Source organism: Rattus norvegicus, chromosome 5 (genome assembly GCF_036323735.1).
Source record: "Rattus norvegicus strain BN/NHsdMcwi chromosome 5, GRCr8, whole genome shotgun sequence".
Lineage (NCBI taxonomy): Eukaryota > Metazoa > Chordata > Mammalia > Rodentia > Muridae > Rattus > Rattus norvegicus.
Window position 1 is genome coordinate 67,568,024 of NC_086023.1, and position 21,019 is coordinate 67,589,042.

The following is a 21,019-nucleotide window of genomic DNA, read 5'->3' on the forward strand; positions in this document are numbered from 1 at the left end:
ACCACCACCACCACCACCACCACCACCACCACCACCACCACCACCACCACCACGACCACCAGCAGGAATTCGAAATCACTGGTCATTTCTCTCTCTCAATGGACTCAGTTCCCCTACAAAGACAAAGGCTAGCAGAATGGATGGGAAAACAGGATCCATCCTTCTGCTGAATACAAACACCCATCTCAACATCAAAGATAGACATCACATCAGAGTAAAGGCTTGGAAAGATTTCCCAAGCCAATGAAACCCAGAGGCAGCCTGGTATAGCCATTCTAATAATTAACTAACAAAATACTTTCAACCAAAAATTAATCAAAAGCAATGGCGAAGGACACTTCATACTCAAAGGAAAAATCCACCAAGATGAGGTCTCAATTCTGAACATCTATGCCCCAAACACAAAAAGCACCCACATTTGTAAAAGAAACTTTATGAAAGCTTAAATCACATATTGAACCCCACACAATAATATTGGGAGATTTCAACATCCACCCTCACCAATGGACAGGTTATCCAGACAAACACTAAACAGAAATTTAAAAAAAAAAAAAAATTTGGTTAGGTGGAAACTTCTAGTTTCTTTGGTAAGTCATTTATGACAAAAGATGTTTTGCTGGGGCACACAGGTAAAAGGATGTCTCGCTAAAGTAGATATGTGAAAGAATGTTTTCCTGAAGCAGACACAGGTGAAAGGATGTTTTGCTATAGCGGACACTTGAAAGGACTCTTGAAGAAGGAGTGTAAATCTGACCTCACAGTCAGTGGAGACAAGCACTGAGCATCGGTTAGGTTTACTCCACCTTGCTACTCTTCACTAACTACACACATGTATTGGTTTGCCTTACACAGGATTATTGAGCCCCGCTTGTGGTAACTCCACCATTGAAAGAAACTTGCCAAATAAAGTGCTTGTGCTTATGAGGTTCTTGGACTTGTTGCTGCTTCAGTGCCCTTGGGGGTGGTTGGTGAGCCTAGCAATTTTTTCAGGATTTAATTACAGCTGCTGGTTTGTGCATGATGTCTGCCTGCTGAGAAGACTAGACTGAAGTAGCTGATTCTTATTTGGTATTTGCTACAGGACTGAATTGATGACAGAGAAGAGTGAGCTTCCCTCAATGAAGAGATCCACTTCCCCCACATCCTAATAACATTTCTCTTCCACTGCCTCTGGTGGGTAGTGGGCAAGGGGAGAAGTTGAACATTAAAAGTAAGTTGCAAACACTTTATGCCTACACATGAGAGTTGAGATGAGGCAAAAAATCAACTCTAAAAATGGAAAATCTAGAAAAGAGGTTAACTACGGATGCAAGCATCAACAACAAAATATAAGAGATAGAAGAGAGAATCTCAGGCGTAGAAGACACTTTAGAAGAAGATATCAACACACCAGCCAAAGAAAATTCAAAACAGAAAAAACTCCTAACCCAAAACATCCAGGAAATCCAGGACACAATGAAAAGACCAAACCTAGGAATAATAGGAATAGAAGAGAACAAAGATTCCCAGCTCAAAGGACCCAAAAATGTCTTCAACAAAATCATAGAAGAAAACTTCTCCAACCTAAACAAAGAGATGGCCATAAATATACAAGGAGCCTATAGAACCCCAAATAGACTAAACGAGAAGAGAAAAATCCTCTCATCACATAATAAATGTACAGAACAAAGAAAGAATATTAAAAGCTGTAAGAGAAAAAGGCCAAGGAACATATAAAGGCAGACCTATCAGAATTACACCAGACAACTAAACAAAGACCCTAACAGCCATTAAGAGCCTAGACAGAGGTTATGCAGACCCTAAAAGAACACAAATACCAGTTCAGGCTACTGTACCCTGCAATACTCTCAAACATCATAGAGAAAACAAAATAGTCCATGACAAAACCAAATTTAAACAATATCTACCAATCCAGCCCTACAGAGGATTCTAGAAAGAAAACTCCAACACAAGGAAGACACCTACACCAAGGAAAAAACAAGATATAAATGGTCTCACAACAAAACCAGAAGGAGAGAATCACATACATTTAATGCTACCCACAACAACAAACATAACAAGGACTAAGGATCATCCATCTCTAGTAGCTCTCAACTCAACTCCCCGATAAAAAGACATGAGCTAACAGACTGGAGACACAAGCAGAATCCAGCATTTTGCTGCATACAAGAAACACACCTCAATAACAAAGGGCACTACCTCTGAGATAAAGGCTGGACAAAAAGTCTTCCAAGAAAACGGTCCCAAGAAATAAGCTAGAATTGCCATCCTAATATCCAATAAAATACTTTCAACCAAAAGTTATCAAGCGTGATGAGGAAGGACACTTCATATTCATCAAAGGAAAAATCCACCAAGATAAAGTCTCAATTTGAACATCTATGCTCCAAATGCAAGGGCACCCACATGTATAAAAGAAACTTTACTAAAGCTCAAAACATATACTGAACCCCACACATTAATAATGAACCCCATTCTCAGCAATAGACAGGTCATTGAAACAGGAAATGGAGACACAGTCAAACTAATAGAGGTTATGAACCAAATGATTTTAACAGATATATACTGAACATTTCACCCTAAAACAAAAGAATATACCTTCTTCTCAGCACCTCATGGTACCTTTTTCAAAATTGACCATATAATCGGACACAATACAAGCCTCAACAGATACAAGAAGACTCAAATAATACCAGGCATCCTACCAGATCACCACGGACTAAGGCTAGACTTCAATAACAACAAAATCAACAAAAAAAGCCACATACCATGGTGACTGATCAACTCTCAACTCAATGAAGAAATAAGGAAATTAAAGACCACTTAGAAGTCAATGAAAATGAAAGCACAATAACCCAAACTTCCGGGACACAGTGAAAGCAGTGCTAAGAGGAAAACTCAGAGCCCTGAGTGCCCTCCTGAAGAAATTGAAGAGATCCTATACCAACAACTTAACATCACACCTAAAAGACCTATAATAAAATAAGCAAACAAACACACCCAAGAGGAGTGGAAGGCAGGAAATAGTTAAACTCAGGGCAGAAAACAACTAAATAGAAACAAAAAGGAGGATGAAAATAAATAAATAAATATATCAACAAAACTAAAAGCTGGTTCTTTGAAAAAAAAAATCAACTAGATAAACCCCTAGACAAACTAAAAGTCACAGAGAGAAAGACAGAGAGAGAGAGAGAGAGAGAGAGAGAGAGAGAAAGAGAGAATATTCAAAATAACAAAATCAGAAATGAAAAGAGACATAACAGAAATTGAGGAAATTCAAAATAATCAGATCCTACTACAAAAGCCTATACTCCACAAAACTGAAAAAATGTAGATGAAATGGATGATTTTCTAGATGGATACCACATACCAGTTAAATCAAGAGAAGGTAAACTTTCTAAACAGGCCCATATCCTGTAAGGAAATAGAAGTCATTAAAAACCTCTTAACCAAAAAAAAAAAAAAAAAAAAAAAAAAAAAAAAAAAACATAGGGCCAGATGGCTTTAGCACAGAATTCCACCAGACCTTCAAAGAAGAGCTAAGACCACCCCTCCTCAAACTACTCCATAGAACAGAAACAGAAAGCACACTACCTACTTCATTCTATGAAGCCACAAACACTCTTGATACCTAAACTACACAGGGACCCAACAAAGAAATCTTCAGACCAATTTTATTTATGAATATTGATTGAAAATGTTCAATAAAATTCCCAAAAACTGAATCCAAGAACACATCAAACCATCATTCACAATGACCAAGTAGGCTTTACCAGGGATGCAAGGCTGGTTCAATATACAAAAATCCATTAACATAACCCACTATATAAACAAACTAAAAGAAAAGACATCACATGATCACCTCATTAGATGCTGAAAGAGCATTTGACAAAATCCAACAGCCCTTCATTTTTAAGTCTTGGAAAGATCAGGAATTCAAGGCCCTTACCTAAACATAGCAAAAGCAATATACAGCAAACCAGTAGCCAACATCAGAACACCTACAGCTGATAAATAACTTCAGCAAAGTGGCTGGATATAAAATTAACACAAACAAATCAGTAGTCTTCCTTTATAGAAATGATAAATGGGCTGAGGAAGAAAATAGGGAAACAACACCCCTCACAATAGTCACAAATAAAATAAAATACCTTGGAGTAACTCTAACCAAATAAGTGAAAGATCTGTATGACAAGAACTTCAAGTCTCTGAAGAAAGAAAATTAAGAAGACCTCAGAAAACGGAAAGATCTCCCATCCTCATGGATTGGTGGGAATAATAGTAAACATGGCCACCCTACCAAAAGCAATCTACAGATTCAATGCAAATCACATGATCATCTCATTAGATGCTGAAAAGAATCCCCATTAAAATTCTAACAATTCTTCAAAGACATGAGAAGAGCAATTCTCAACTTCATATGGAAAAACAAAAAACCCAGGATAGCAAAAACAATTCTTAACAATAAAAGAACTTCTGGGGGAATCATGATCCCTGACCTCAAGGTATACTACAGAGCAATAGAAAAAAACATGGTACAGAGACAGACAAGTGATCTGATCAATGGAACAGAATTGAAGACCCAGATATAAACACACACACACACATACCCATGGACATTTTGATCTTTGACAAAGAAGCCAAAAATATGAAATGGAAAAAAGAAAAGCATCTTCAAAAAATGGTGCTGCCCTAACTGGCAGTTTATTTAAAAAAATAAAAATAGATCCATATTTATCACCCTGCACAAAGCTCAAGTCCAGCTGGATCAAGGACCTCAACATAATACAAGATACACTGTATCTAATATTAGGAAAAGTGGGAAAGAGCCTTGAACTCATTGGCACGAAGGGGAGGGGCAGAACCCCAATGGCTCATGCTCTCAGATCAAGAATTGATAAAGGACCTCATGAAACTGAAAAGCTTCTGTAAGGCAAAGGAAATAATCAATAGGACAAATCAGTGTAACCTACAGATTAGGACAAAATCTTCACTGACCCCACCTCTGATAGAGGGCTAATATCCAAAATACCTAGAGAACTCAAGAAACTAACCTCCAAAAAACCAAATAACCCAATCGAAAAATGGGGTATAGAACTAAACACAGAATTCATGACAGAGGAATCTCTAAGAGCCAAGAAGCACTTGATGAAATGTTCTAAGTCCCTAGTCATCAGGGAAAATGTAAATGAAAACAACCCTGAAATTCCCACCGTACAATGATCAGAATGGCTAAAATCAAAACCTCAGGTAACAGCACATATTGTCAAGGATGTAGAGAAAGAGAACACTCCTCCAGTGTTGGTGGGATTGCAAACTGGTACAATAATTCTGGAAATCAATCTGGAGGTTCCTCAGAAAATTGGAAATAGATCAACTTTAAGACCCAGCTATACCACTCTTGGGCATACACCCAAAAGATGCCACGCCATGTTGCCATAACATGCTCCACTATGTTCATAGTGGCCTCATCTGTGATAGTCAGAAGCTGGAAACAACCCAGATGTCCCACAACAGGAGAATGGATACAGAAAATGTGGTTCATTTACACAGTGGAATACTATTCGGCTATTAAGAACAAGGACATCATGAGCTTTGCAGGCAAATGGATGGAACTAGAAAATATCCTGAGTGAGGTATCTCAAACCCAAAAGGACATACAAGTTATGTTCTCACTAATAAGTAAATATTAGCCAAAAAAGTACAGAATACCCAGGACACAATCCACAGATTAACTCAAGAAGGTTAACAAGTCAAAGGGCTCAAGTGAGGATACTTCAATCCCACTTGAGAGAAGAAAATAACCACAAAAGGCAAAGGGAGGGAGAGACCTGGGTGGGAGAGGAGAGCGGGAGGGGCAGAGGAGGAGTGAAGACCCAACAGCCAGCAGAATGGACAGAAATATACAACCTCAGGAGTTGGGAGGTGGGGTGACCCTCGAAAATGTACCAGAGACCTTGGAGGTGAGAGAATCTTAAGACTCAAAGGGAGGGACCTTAGATGAAATGCCCAACAGCGGAAAGAGGTAACTTGTAGAATCTACCTCCAGTAGAAAGATAGGACATCAAGTGGAAAGATAGGGTTGCCATCCCACAGTCAAAAACTCTGACCCAGAATTGATCCTGTCTAAAAGAACTGCAGGGACAAAAGTGGAGAAGAGTCTGAGAGAAAGGAGGTTCAGTGACAGGCCCAAATTAGGATCCTGCTCAAGGGGAGGCTCCAAGGCCTGACACTATTACTGATGCTATAGTGTGCCTACAATCAGGAATCTAGCATGGTTGCCCTCCGAGACTGAGACAGATGCAGATACTTACACCCAACCACTGGACAGAAGTGTGGAACCCCTGTGATTTAATTAGGGAAAGGCTGGAAGAAGTTGAGGAAGAGGGTGTCCCATAGGAAGTCCAGTAATCTCAACAAACCTGGACCCTGAGATCTCTCTGACACTGAGTCACTAACCGGGCAGCATACACTAGCTGGTCTGAAGCCCCAAACACATGTACAGCAGAGGACTGCCCGGTCTGGCCTCAGTGAGAAAGATGCATCTAACCCTTGGGAGACTTGAGGCCCCAAGGGATGAGGTGGCCTTGTGAGGTGGGGATGGGGGTATGTTGGGGCATCCTCTTGGAGATAGGGGAGAAGAAATGGGATGAGGAACTATCAGAGGGTGGACCAGGAGGGGGATAACAACTGGACTGTTGAAAAAAAATGATAATAATAAAAAATAAAGATAAAAAGATTTATTTAAAGTTACATGCTTTAGCCTTAGCTTTCCCAAGACATAATCAAGTTCTGAGAATGGGACTCAGCAATCATGAAATAATTCATCCATGTATAAAATTAATGATAAAACAATTACTGAATGAATTGACAAAATTAAAAGGCATGAGTTTAAATACTTATTAAAGTAATGTTGGTTTTCTTAAGATGCGAGTCCCTAGAAAATTATATTACCCTGATGAAGAGAAAACTAAAAGTAGAATTATGGTATGATCCAGCAGCATCACACTGGGAACGATCCACAGGGATAAATACATCATATAATGGTGTTTTGCTGTCTCAGTAAGTTTTGCTACAGCAGTATCCACAAAAGAGACATTACAAAGTCAACAGGTCTTAACTAATACATAAATGGGTAGAGAAGCGCGTGCGCGCTCGCGCTCTCTCTCTCTCTCTCTCTCTCACTCACTCACACTCCCCCCCCCCCAAAAAAAAACCCTTAGCAATAATATTTATAACTTTTGGAGTTTGTTCTATTAAAAATCTTTTAAAATAAATTTGCTTTTTAGTATAAAAGATAACCCTTAAAATTCCATGCTAAAACTTGGTTTAGACATATGGTTTCACTGTGTATCTTCACTAATACTGAAACATGCTAGTAAGATTTACACTTGTAAATTTATTAGGTATCAATAGAATTTAGTATTTCTGAAGGTTTAACAAATACTGAACCTATTAAAGTTTTTGAATGGTCTGTTTTTTAAGATAAAAGGTACAAACTAGGGGCTGGAGAGATGGCTCAGCGGTTAAGAGTACTACTCTTCCAGAAGTCCTGAGTTCAATTCCCAGCAACCACATGGTGGCTCACAACCATCTGTAAAGAGATCCGATGCCCTCTTCTGGTGTGTCTGAAGACAGCTACAGTGTACTCATATAATAAATAAATAAATCTTTTAAAAAAAGAAAGGTACAAACTATAAACCAGAATCTGCTTTTAATTAACTAAACAAGATCTGTATGCTTGCTTCAAAACTTAAAAAAAGAATTGGGGTCTTCCTAAGTTTAGCTTTAATAAAACTACATATTAATTTAAGAAAAAAAAATCAAAGAAACCAGTGAGCAATTTTTTGGTTTAAAAACTCACGTTCAAAAATGCCACCCCACCTAAGTTCTCCCAATAACTAAGTTAAATTCATCCTCTAGCACAAAGATCTTTGTATACATATTCTCCCACTTCAGAACACAGGGGTTTACGGCTACAAACGGCTATCCTCTCCAGCGGAGGACAGCTCTCTACCCTGCTCTGTCTAGCAGCACCTCACACCTACACACAGCACACAGCAAGCATTTGTGACTCAAGCAGGACTGCAGAAATGAACAGTTTCTTTCTGGGTGTGCTATTACCTCTGTTATGTCCCAATGGTGCAAGAACTGGTCTAAGTCTGTAAGGTAGAGGAGCACAGGGGAAAGTGATGTCTGGATGACATGAGGAACGCCTCGAAGGTTCTGAAGCCAGGCCAGCTCCTCTTTTGAAAACCCTAATGCAGGTGACAAAGAGAACCAGCTGAAAAACAAACCCCAGCAGTAATACATAACCCGCAACCAGCCCTCCTCTGCCGCCTGCTGCTCCACATCCTACAGCGTCTTGAGGAGTTAAATCCTAGTCACAAACTGTAAAGCTCACAAGAACTACACACGCAAAAGACGTAACCTGACCCAACTTAACACACAGCAAACACACTTTTACCACGCTCACGGGGAGCTTCACTCTTCATTTCTTTTAAAAAGGCATAAAACAGTAATTTTAACAAAGAAAATGAGTGGCCCTCTTAATCCCAGCACTCTGGATTCAGAGGTAGGGGAATCTCTTGAGTTCCAGGCCAACCAAAACTTCACAGGGAAGACCTATCTTAGAAAACAAACAGCAAATGAACACATAAGAGCAACAGCACGCTCCACTCCAACACACAACACTGCATGCTCTTATACAATACGTCGTCAGGGCTTTTCAGTTATTCCTATTTGCTCTAAGTTGTTTATGTGGGGAGAAAAGGGTGGAGTGGGAGGTGGATTCAACTCCACACTCTGAACATGGATACCTTATATAACATAATTCTGATGTCCTTCTTAGCTCTATTATTCTTGGTCCAACCCACACAATGAGCCAATGACCCTCTTGATTAATAATTCTCAAAATGATCAGACTGCCACAGAGCCTGCCCAACACGCTGTTTTCCCATTCAGACCACCATACTTCCAAGAGCATGGTCTGAAGAAGTATGTTATAGTCAGTCACATAGCCATGTATTCTTTTTTTAACTTGGCAAGTTAACGTGGCTACCTGTAAGTGTAGAAAATAAGAAGCTGAGATAATCCACATCAGTCATTAAGCAGTCATTAACCGAGTGGCTCCATCCAGAAAAAGATGATCTACAAGAAACAAAAGAATTATTACCAGTCTGGTTTTAAAGAGTAGAGGGGTCGGGTGGTTAAGAGCACTGGCTGCCTTTCTGCAGGATCCAGGTTCAATTTCCATCACCCACATGGCAGCTCACAACAAGCTATAATTCCAGCTCCAGGGGATCCAACACCCTCACACAGCCATACATACAGGCAAAACATTAGAGCATGTAAAATAAATAAACCATGGTTTATTTAAAAAAAAAATAGGACCCCAGAGACTAAACCCAGGGCTTCCAAATGCCCTTTCACTGTCCCTCAATCCCAGTTCTGCACTTCCTTTATTGCAAATATATCCATAGTAAACTGTCTTAACTTCATTTATAAGTATTATAGTTAAGAGGTTAAGTATAAAAGTTAAGAGGTATTAACATTTCTAATTATGTAGTTAACTAAAAAGTATAAATGGCCCAACATATATGATATAGCAAAACTTCCATCCCACATTTCAAATTAGTTCCAAAGAGGCAAGAAGTTTTTCATTCTTCTGTGGTTCTACCATTGTGCACTTACTTATCTAACAAAGTCTGACCCTTATCAAGTAAGTATAATGGAGTCTCAGCTTCACGGCTAACCTGAGCAAAAACATCTTAATAAGGCTTTAAAATTTTTATTGTTAAGGACATGACATGTTATTTTATTCTGGTCTACCCTGACAACACACAGGAAACCAGAGGATTCGAAAGGAAAGCAGAATGAGCTGAGTGTGGTGGCATAAATCTGTAAATCCAGTCTTGTGAGGCAGAGGCAGGAAAATCATGGCCTTTCTCTCTTGAATTTTACACTGAATTTTAGAACCTAGTCTCCCTATTTCAAAAGATCAAAGCCCAAAACAAAGAGAAAAGCTAACTATATGGCAGCTTTAAGTGAGAAATACTTGGTTTCTACTAAAGGACAAGTTACTAGCTACTTTTTGAAAACCCCTCAAAGCCAGGCTTCCTTAGGAAAAGTTTGAATGCCAAAAAGCAAAAAGATACAAAAATCAGACCTAACAAGCTCAGATTACAGATTTTTATCAGACAACTGAGTAAATACCAGCCAAAATTAGGCTTTTCTAATTTACCTATATGCCCTTATTTTAACCACTTCTAGAAATGATGCATACCTTAAATCCCAAACCCATTACAAGGGAGGAAAAAAACCCTACATTTGAATTTATTAATATTCTTTAATAGGAGGATGGACACTAAGCATTCTCTTGTGTCAGAGCAACATGTAGATATCCATGGAGGAATATCACAGGAACTCAACATCAAGCACAGAAAGAGGGACAAAAGAGTTAATAGAAAAATCCTCTTATACCCAGTATACACAGGAAGCAATTGTGCCACCCAGTGGCTGGAAATAGAAGGTCCATTTAAAGTTTGACTTGGAAATAAGAAAGTTTGTGTAATATATAATCATAGTCTAGTAGAAGAGGAGCAATACTAACAAACAAACAAACAAACAAAAAACATCGAGTACTTAAAAATATGTCTGAAGGAACCAGTCAGTCTGAAATTGAACCAGGATGGAATCCAGAGTCTCAGCATATATTCTACCACTGAGCTCCACCCCAGTCCCCAACCCGCTTTTACTGATTATGCATCACTAAGTCAGTCCTGTGGATTAATTCAAATTTCTCACTATCACTACAAAACTTCAGAGAAAAGTTAAGTTAAACAAAGCAAGACTGTTAAACCCACCCTTGACAAAAGCTGGTAAGCTGCAGAGAACTGTAACTGAACATTAAATGTGGTTTCAAGGGACTCAATTTCACGAAGTGTTCAAAAGCTGAACTGAGTCTTAGTGTAGTTAAGGACTAAGTGCCCGCCAATGGACACCATTAAGCAAAAGCACTTCTGATTAAACAGCAGTACTGAACAGAAAAAAAGCTAAAGGCCTAACATTTAATAAAAGCATCACATCAAAGTACAGAATTTTTTTCTATTTCTAAGAAAAGCATAGGAAACTATCAATGCTTCAAATTCTTAAAAATATAACCAATTCTAACAAATGAGAAGTAAATACTGAATTTTCAAATATAAAAACATTGTGCATAGGGGTTGCTAGAAAGGTGAGGCACAGAGTTATGAACCATGTTGCAATTCAAAATAGCCAAATGTAAGTTTATTAAAAGAAGCAACTGATAGCTGGGCATGGTGGCACGCACCTCTAATCCCAGTGCTTGGAGGCAGAGGCAGGTGGATCTCTAAGTTAGAGTCCACCTTGGTCTACAGAATTCCAGGGCAGCTAGGGCTACAGAGAAATCCTGCCTGTCAGGAGGTGGGGGAGATGCTCAATCAATGATTCTAACAAGTGATAGAGGATATTTTCAACACTAGCAATGCCGTATTTTTTTTAAAGCCAGGGGTGGGAGTGCATGTACACTTTAAATCCCAGTGCTTGAAGGCAGAGGCAAAAGGTTTCAGTGAGTTTAAGGCCAGCCCGGTATACAGCGAGTAGAGAGAGACCCTGTTTCAAAACACAAAACAAAACAAAACAAACAAAACAAACAAACAAAAAAGCAAAGCAAAAAAACAAAACAAAAACCTTTGAGAGGAAAAAAATGGCAAAGTCACTATGGAAGGCAAGGTATTAATTACGGTTCCTCAGAACACTAAGCATCTGAGCTGAAGAGGTTCTCTTAGTAAAGAGCACTCGCCTAGTGTGTGCATAAATAGAGACAGTACTACATGATCTGCCCATTCCATATCTATGTTACACAGCAAAAATTTTGAAAGCAAAGTCTCAAAGAGATACTTGTGCACAAATGTGCAAAGTCTTACTCACAGTGGCCAAATGGCAGAAACAATGCATGTGCCCATTGACAAACTGAAAAATAAATGTAGTATATACATCTGCTGATGGACTATCACAAATAATATCCAAAAAATGAAAAAATCCTCATACATGTTACAATATGATGAACTTTGAGGACAAAATAAAATAAGCCACACAAAACAGTAGAACTGATCTCATCAGTATGAGGCATCTAGAACAGCCCCAAATAATAAAGGCATAAAAGACATTACCTAAAAAATTGGTAAGGGGAGGAAACATCTTGAATCCCCCAGAACAAACGAATGTTAAATGGGCATGGTGACCCACCTGTAATTCTGGCAGAGGCAATCTAGTTCTGGATTTGACTAAGGCCCTGCCTCAATAAATACGGTGAAAGAACAATGGAAGTTGATTCTCAACACCATTCTCAAGACCCCACATGCAACTGGACTTCCCTCCAATGAAAACGCCCCCCCCCCACACACACACACACAACATTCATGCATTCTTACCCAAAAGATCTAAACTTACTAAAAAAGGTCCATATCACAACACATTATCACTTGAGGTTTTAAGTACAGGATTTTTACCTACAAGCTGCTAACCACTTAACTATAACCTCTATTCCAAACCATGGACAAATATTACAAAGCAAGAAACTTGCATCAGTCTTAGTATCAACAAACTGTCTTCAGACAATAATAGTACTAGCAAAGTTCTCACAGCCACAATAAAAGTAAATGGAGGTGTCCACAGTATGTTACTATAAAAGGCGCTTACCTTTAGTCCTAACATTCTTAAGGCAGAGGCAAGAGGATCTGTTAGTTCAAAGCTAGTGTGATTTACATTATAAGTTCCAGGACAGCCAGGACTATGCAGAGAAACTCTGATCTCAAAAAAATAGAAAACAAAAAAGCATTCTGTATTTTTGTCCCTAAGTAAAGAGGGGAGACAGATAATACACTTAAAATATAGCTCATTTCAGTGATACCTCATGTACAGTATCCCAATAAGCGTGCCAGCCAAACTTGAACCGAGTCTTCCCATAATGCAGCACCGACTTAACTGAGAAAGCAAATCAGCAGGCAGAGTGGGCAGAAAATACAAAAGCTGCACCAGACGCTGCTGAGACTCTGCAGGAAGAACTACCACAGCGCCTTCTTGAGGATCTAGTGGGGTAGGTAAATATGAAAGTCAACCATAAAAGATACACAAACCAGATTTAATTATTAAAGCAGCTTGATTACTGATCCAGTGAATTAAATGTTGACAAATTATGTTTAACTCCAATTTTAACAATTTACATACAATAGTTTTCACCAGGCATGGTTTACTAAACTATTGGGCATAATCATTTATTTAAGTCTTCTCATACTATCAATTTTATAACATCCAAAGGTTCATAGAAATTTTTTGAAAAATAATCTGATGGGGATAAAAAAAGATTAAAAACAAAGCACAATAGTAAATACAAGCATTTTCACTAAAAATAATTACATGTATCTAATTTAACACAACATGTTTGCTCCATGTGTGTACACATCTACACAGCCGTGCTCAGTATTTCGAAGCACAGCCCATAAACCATGGAAATGTTCACAAGTGGCATGTTAATACAATGGAACACCACTCAGCAATAGTAAAGAATAAGTACTAATACTTGTAGTAACATTTATAAACCCTCACACTACTGTGCTAAGAGGAAGAAGCCAGACACGAAGACCTTAGATTATAATCCTCATTTTAAAAGTGTCCAAAGGGTCTGGAGAGAACGCTCAGAGGTGAAGAGCTTATGCCTGCTCTTCCAGAAGACCAGATCGAGTAGTTCCAGGGAGATCTGATGCTTCTGGCTTCCAAAAGCACCTGTATTCACAGGCATAAACCCAACATAGACACATAATTAAAAATAACTTTAAAAAGTCCTTTTAAAAATCCAGAATAGGCAAATCTATAGACAAAAAAATATAACTGTCAGGAGCTTAAGTAAAGAAGGATTAAGAGATGGGATGACTAATGAAAACAGGGTCTTTTGGGAGCGAAGAGAATGTTCTAGAATTATGTAGTAGTAATGAAACCACCTTAGAAACCTATTTAGGAATTACTGAATTACACGCTATAAAATCATAAAACTTACAATATGTGATACACATCTTAATAAATATGTTACATATACTTTATAAATATATGTGCCAATAAGCTTTTATCAATATTTTTCAAAATACTAAATAGTAAGTCAGTTCTAGAGATGAATAGAGTATTAGTACAGGAGTCATCTAAGACATGATTAAATAACACAAGAACTATCTTGCCATCAAAGCATCAGAAGGATTTTCAAAGTACTTTATTAGTTAAATTTTTGAAATTTTAATGTTAACTCAAGAAGCAAAATGTTAACTTGGGCATAAAATGTACTCAAGGCAGAGAGACAGGGAGATCTCAAGTATAAGGGACTTAAACTACATTGTGAGACTCTGTCCCAAACAAACACACCCTCTAAGCAACAACAACACTATTAGGGAGAATATACAAGGTAAAAACTATTCTAATACACTTAAATTTACTGTTTAGTATTTCGAATAACTTAACCTAATGAGAATCAAAAGAAAGGCAAATCTTAAAAACTCCCAACTCCCCTTTAACATCCCTTTTCCTTGCTGGACTAGATCAAGGCTGACCTCCAGCAGTCAGTGCTCACCATAAATTCGGAGAGCAGCAGCTTGTAAGTTTTTCAGTAAGTCCTTATTTGCTTGTGATGCAGCAGTATGAATAATATCAATCAGCTGTGTGGACAGCTCAGGGTTTCGGGAGCCAAGGTAAGAGAGCTGCAATGGTAAGCCGGCCAGCCAACGGGACAGCACTCTGCTTCGGTATCTTAGAAGGCCAAGGAAAAACAAGATAAAATGTTAATACATAAACATGAGAAGGTTAACTTAAACCAAACCAATCTTTTTTCTATTTAAAAGTAGTGATACACAAATAACACATTTATTTCAGCATTTGAAAGTAAGATGCTAGTGTCCCTTTTGTAGCAGTTCTGCTCAATAAATTAAGAAACTACTTAATTTTTAAATGAAAATGGACACCAGTTAGATCTGTGTGAGCTGGTTAGCATGTGTTTGCTACTATACAATATAAGAAACAAACAGATGCATTTGTATGTTGCTTCCCTACAAAATTACTTCAGCCTTGCATTAGTCTGTTCAGATATGGGTATAGTTTCCAGGATGAAGAGTTTTTGATAAAATTTTGTATTACTTCTTGAATACGACGAATAAGACTTTCTCTAAAGACTTAATCACATTGAAATACACAGGCTACCAAATAACAAAAAATTAAGGGTAAATATGAAATCTTTACCTCAATCTGTAAGATCTCAGTTCTTCTTTCTGATAGATCTTACTGAAAAATTTGATTAACAAAGTCCTAACTGGAAGAAGCAGGCCCCTCTGTTGATAGAGTGCATAAACTGCCTTAATGAGATTCTCTGTAGCATCTGAGGACAGAAAGAAACCAACTCTGCATGTGAACAGACACTCCTTCCACATACACAGCATTTCTACTTCATTCCTGGGGCAAAGCTGTCTTAGACACAAGTGATGATGATTATCACATTAGCAACAGGTGATACAAAAGTCAAAGCAACCACTTCAAAACCAACCCAATTTCAAGCTAGATAGTAGAGGTATAAACACATCCAAGAAGGTAGACATCTTTACCAGTTTGCTTCAGAATGGGACCACTCCAAGAGAGTAGTCAGACAGCTCTGTAATGCTTAGGACAGCTGCCTTGTAACAGCTTGAATGTAACCAGCACAACTACAGAGGGACGGCAAACGCCATTTATGCCAGACCTAGAGCTCCTCTCCTGCACCACGTACCTCTGTTTGGTTGCATCTGGATTAGCCTCCACGAGACTCCAAGCAATCTGTTTAGCTGTTTACTGTTCAGTCTAGCACCACCTTTAAGGGTCTCTGTCACAAATTTCCTTATTGTTTCTATCCAACTGGAATCATTCTGTAAAGTTGAGGCATTTGCCAGCGAGACCATGATATCAGACAGCGTTAAGTTCAGTAAAAGATGATCTACATTATTGGAGAGAACTGTGCAATGCTTGATGCTAAAAACAAAACAAACACACATAGAGATCTATAAACCACACCTGCTTTCAGCACTTAAAACAGTCCTATCAATAAAGGGGTTTTTTCTTATAGAATTTATAATTTCCAAGCTGACAGAGCACTGGGCAACTTTAGGCCATAGTTCTGTACATGGGTCTGTAAAAGGACCTAAATTAGAGCACCTATGGCACTGGTCATTACTGCACTAGTGTTCCACGGAGGGCAAATGGCCATACCTACCTAATATGACATTAGAATCTTAAGACTTTCTACAGGACTTGTTAAGACTGAAAAATCCTGGGGTTGGGGATTTAGCTCAGTGGTAGAGCGCTTGCCTAGGAAGCACAAGGCCCTGGGTTCGGTCCCCAGCTCCGAAAAAAAGAACCAAAAAAAAAAAAAAAAAAAAAAGACTGAAAAATCCTAACTCACTTCAAGATTTTTTTAAAGCAAGTATTTGTATTTGGTCAGACATTAAAGTAGTATCTACACTTACTTTATTTCAAACTAACCAGGTTTTAAAGAAACCACAAATTTCTTGACATAATTTGCTCATGCATAAAATAAAGGAAGTGGCATTATGCCTTTAATCCCAATACTTGGGATATCTTTTTGGGTTCAAGAACAGCACAGTCTATATAGTGTTCTGGGCCAACCAGGGCTGCACCGTATGTATGACCGTGTCTCAAAAATAAATACTAAAATTGTAAAAACATGAGCTGGTCCCAAGAGCATGAGAGAGGGAAAGCTGACCCTGGCCTTCACAACTGCGGCATCGGGTAAGCTAGACAGGAAAGTACTGGAGAGCTCACGCTCACGGCATGGGAAAGAAAGCAGTCAGGCTAACCAACTCAGCTACCACCCACCTTAACCTCTACCTCATTTATGAAGCTGCCAGTGTGCAGATCCAAAGCTGCCGGATCTCTCTGACACAGGGCAACAACAGGATATCTGAAAGAAGTCCTGGTGAGGTTCTAGTACTGATGGTGCAGCAGAAGTCAAAGGCCTCAAACAAACCAATGACTCAATGCAATGAACATTTGCAAGTGAAGATGTGTGGACAAAGGTATACTGTGGGACACACTGTGACATACTACGGCTTCCATGACAAGATTTTTTTTTTATTTTGAGAGATGGGAAGTTGCAGTGGGGAGGGCAGATACAAAGGGATGGGGAGATGGGTGGGATTAGGGTACATGATGCCAAATTCAAGAGTCAATAAGTTTTGAAAATGTAAAAGACATTGATCCAAGTAGGGAATGATCTAATTTTATAATCCGTGTATTAAAATCATTTCATTTGTTTCCACCGAGTAAAACACATTCCTTTCAAATGTGGACATGGAGGACCAAGTGCATCAGGTGTCTCTCCTTGAAGGTGCTTCAATTTGTTTCATTTTCTTTTGTTAAATTCGTTTACGTTGTTCATGTGTGTAGGCACACAGGTGTCATACTTAAAGAGGTTAGAGGACTGCTTGTAAGGGTTTAATTTCTCCTTCTACAATTTGTGTCTTGGGGATCTGGGATCTAACTCAGGTGTTTACCCACTGACCGAGCCGCCGTTATGGCCATTACACCCCTCTCCTTGAGGCAAGATCTTTCACTGGACCTCAAAACTCATGGAATCAGCTCCTAACTGGACCCTGACATATTTGCTTAAGACTTAAGTAAAAGCCTCAGGAAAGCAAAGAATGTGCTTTAAAATACCTTTTCTCTACTACAATAATCTGTTCACATACAATAAGCCAAGTATTTAGTGGATTCATAAGAAATTTAATCAATGACTAATTAATTCTTTTTTTTTTTTTTTTGGTTCTTTTTTTCGGAGCTGGGGACCGAACCCAGGGCCTTGCGCTTCCTAGGTAAGCGCTCTATCACTGAGCTAAATCCCCAGCCCCATGACTGATTAATTCTAAGCAAAGACCTTGACCTCTGCTCAAGGCCTCAGTGCTTCTCCAATCTGTCCCGTCCTTTGATACATTCAAGAATGTTCTGACAGATATTAAGTTCCCTTTCGAGTGCTTGCTCATTAGAGGCAATTATAATTTTACTATTCCAGCTTGTACTAGCTTGTCAAGTTTTATTAGACAACTGATTCTCACATCTGGTGTCATCTGAAGTAGAGACTTAAATATTTTCTAGTCTTAATTACTTTTAACTCCATCTCCTACTACCCTTTCTGATTTCCTCCAATTCTCTCTATTCTTTCAAGATAATACTAGTTTCATCATCAGTTTCCTGGTATTCGTGTGAGAACAAAAAGATGAACTTTGATAAGCTACCTGCCTCAGCAATTGTTATCCAATTCCCATCTATTCAGACTTACAGAAACAAAACAAAATGCTAGTCCTGAAGGCCAAAAGTGATTTGTTCAAGACTGGCCTTTCTTTCTTTCTATAAGAATTTAGGGGGCTGGGGATTTAGCTCAGTGGTAGAGCGCTTACCTAGGAAGCGCAAGGCCCTGGGTTCGGTCCCCAGCTCCGAAAAAAAGAACCAAAAAAAAAAAAAAAAAAAAAAAAAAAGAATTTAGATACAAATGCCTCAATGTCAGTAAAGTTGCAGGTTAAAGCAATTATCTAATAATTGTAGAATACAAAGAATTCTAAAGTGGAAAACAACTACAATACCTTTTATTTGTCTCTTTCTTCCGTTGCTTGGTCATTTCTTTTAAGGCATATGGAAAATGAGTCATAAAATGATGTTTGAAATCAGAAAGGTAATTTTTTCGAAGCCATGACTCCTGTTGAAATAAAACTGAGATTAGAAAACACACAAGACAAGATGTAAAGTAACTAATAAATCAAGCAGAACTTTAATTTAATGCCCCATTGTTAAGACTACTGCTAATGCCATCATACATAAATAAATGTTAAGATCAGAGTAATAAACTATTAGACCATCCAATTTTATTCCCATGTCATTATGGCACTTGGTTTTTCCTGTATTACATTTAATCAGCTGTTTAAGACAAAGAGTAAATGAGATTTGAGAAAAATTCTGCATTGCTCATTCATTAAGTTACATTTTTAAATATCTTATCTTCAGAATACTTCCTGACAGCCTGAACTCTATGCTCCTCCCCATGTTTTCATGTATGCTTTTAACATTCTACTACACTGTTATCTTTACTCCTAGAACTGACATTCTAGTTTTCCATCAATGCCACCAAAAGGCATGCATCATGAACAAGCACCTTATCAATAATGCTTACTTACACCTTTGTTTCCCAAGTTCAGAACAGCACTGTAATTTTCAAGATTTCTGCAATAGAACTATTCTGTATGCACGCCCTCTAATACAGCAGTCATCTAGCACACCGAGCTATCAAGTACTTAAAATTATAGCTAGTGTTTGCTCCCAAGTTCCAAGGGCAGAAAAGTGGCCAGTATATCTGAGGAATTATGTGTGTTGTATATTATGTGCATGCTTATATAGGGGTCATAGGTCAATCTCAAGTGTTGTTCTTCAAGAGCTATTCATCTTGGTTTTTATGAAACGGTCTCTCACTGGCCTGGAGCTCAAATAACAGGCTAGGATAGCAAAGGAACCCCAGGAATCCACCTGTCCCTCCCGTCCCAGTAATGGGGATTCTAAGTGCATTGTCACAATGCCCAGCATTAACATGAAAGTTGACATCAAACTCAAAATCACTGTGCCTGGGCAGCAAGCACTTTAACCACTGAGCTCTTTGCTCCTCGTCCAGCTCTAGAACTATGTTTAGACCCGTTTTTACTACATAACTCAGGCTAGTCTGGAACTTAAAATCATCTTGCTTTCATCTCTTGAATGCTGGGTGATGGCCAATTTTTAAGTCAACTTGACACAGCTGGAGTCATCTAAGAAGGAACCTCAATTTTAAAAACTGCCTCCATAAGGTCAGGCTATAGGCAATCCTGTAGGACATTTTCTTAATTGATTCAGGAGGGCCCAGGCTACCCCTGAGCAGGTGATCCAGGGTTCTGTAACAAAGCAGGCTGAGCAGCCTGTAAGCAGTACTCCTCCAGGGCCTCTGCATCAGTTCTTGCCTTCAGGTTCCTGTCCAATTTGAGTTCCTGTCCTGAATTCCTCCAATGAACAATGAGTTGGAATTGAAAGCAAAATAAACTCTTTTCTCCCTGAGTCACTTTAATGATAGGGTTTCATCACAACAACAGATACCTAAGACTGGGGCTACAGGTACATCCCACCATATCTCGCTTGAATTTTAAATTATAACGAACTTAATCAGATCCTCTTTGAGTACATTGATGAAAAAGAAAACATGCCTTTAATTTATTTCAACTTCTAATTTTCATTTAGTAACAGTAATGAAACTGAAAAAAATAGAAGTAAACATTAAAATATAAATCTAAGCTACAAAACATTATAGTGATCATAATACTGCTCTTGACACTATCGATACAAGACCTAAAAGAAAAATGTGTTAAATTATATTCTCATTTGCAATCTTAAAACTAGGTATAAAGACATATACACGAGAAAGGAACAACCCCAATAAGATCTTCAATCACTACACTATGATATAAAGTACCTTGAGATTTCTTTTTGGAGCAAAAACCAAAGTTTCAAATTATTTTTAAAAACATCTGAACACAAATTAAATTTCTTAATTGTGCTGTAAACACTGGTAAACCAAATGTATGAAAAGGCTCCAGCAGTCCTAAGTAATCAGCATGTCTAAGACTACATTTGATCCAGATGTCAATTCATCAATAGAAAAACCTACAGTTATAAAAATTAAAAAAAAAAATTAAATTGGCCTATGTCTGTGATTTATGCTCAGAGGTCAGAGATGTCATTTCCTTCTTCCTAAAGGTTCAACCAGTCTACAGGTCACCAACACTCTATTATTCTATTACTGAAGGTAAGTGAGAGGAGCAGTGGGGATGGTAAAGTACAACATTAAAATACCTTTTAATGTCATGCAGACAAAATGTTTTACTTCTTTGTAAGATAAGAGCTC

At 38.3% G+C, this 21,019-nt stretch overlaps 1 protein-coding gene across 3 annotated transcripts in view; it reads right to left on the reverse strand.

Annotated features, from left to right (window-relative positions):
• The window catches only part of Tex10 (testis expressed 10), a 46,135-nt gene that overhangs the window by 10,254 nt on the left and 14,862 nt on the right, over window positions 1-21,019 (reverse strand). For all 3 annotated transcript variants that reach the window (NM_001106653.1, XM_039109450.2, XM_006238034.5), the window contains 7 exons: window positions 18,684-18,796; window positions 15,821-16,059; window positions 15,301-15,436; window positions 14,639-14,814; window positions 12,935-13,112; window positions 9,062-9,150; window positions 8,125-8,258 (listed from right to left, as the gene is read on the reverse strand). In NM_001106653.1, the coding sequence (NP_001100123.1) occupies window positions 8,125-8,258; window positions 9,062-9,150; window positions 12,935-13,112; window positions 14,639-14,814; window positions 15,301-15,436; window positions 15,821-16,059; window positions 18,684-18,796 (1,065 nt within the window). The remainder of the gene's footprint in view (window positions 1-8,124; window positions 8,259-9,061; window positions 9,151-12,934; window positions 13,113-14,638; window positions 14,815-15,300; window positions 15,437-15,820; window positions 16,060-18,683; window positions 18,797-21,019) is intronic.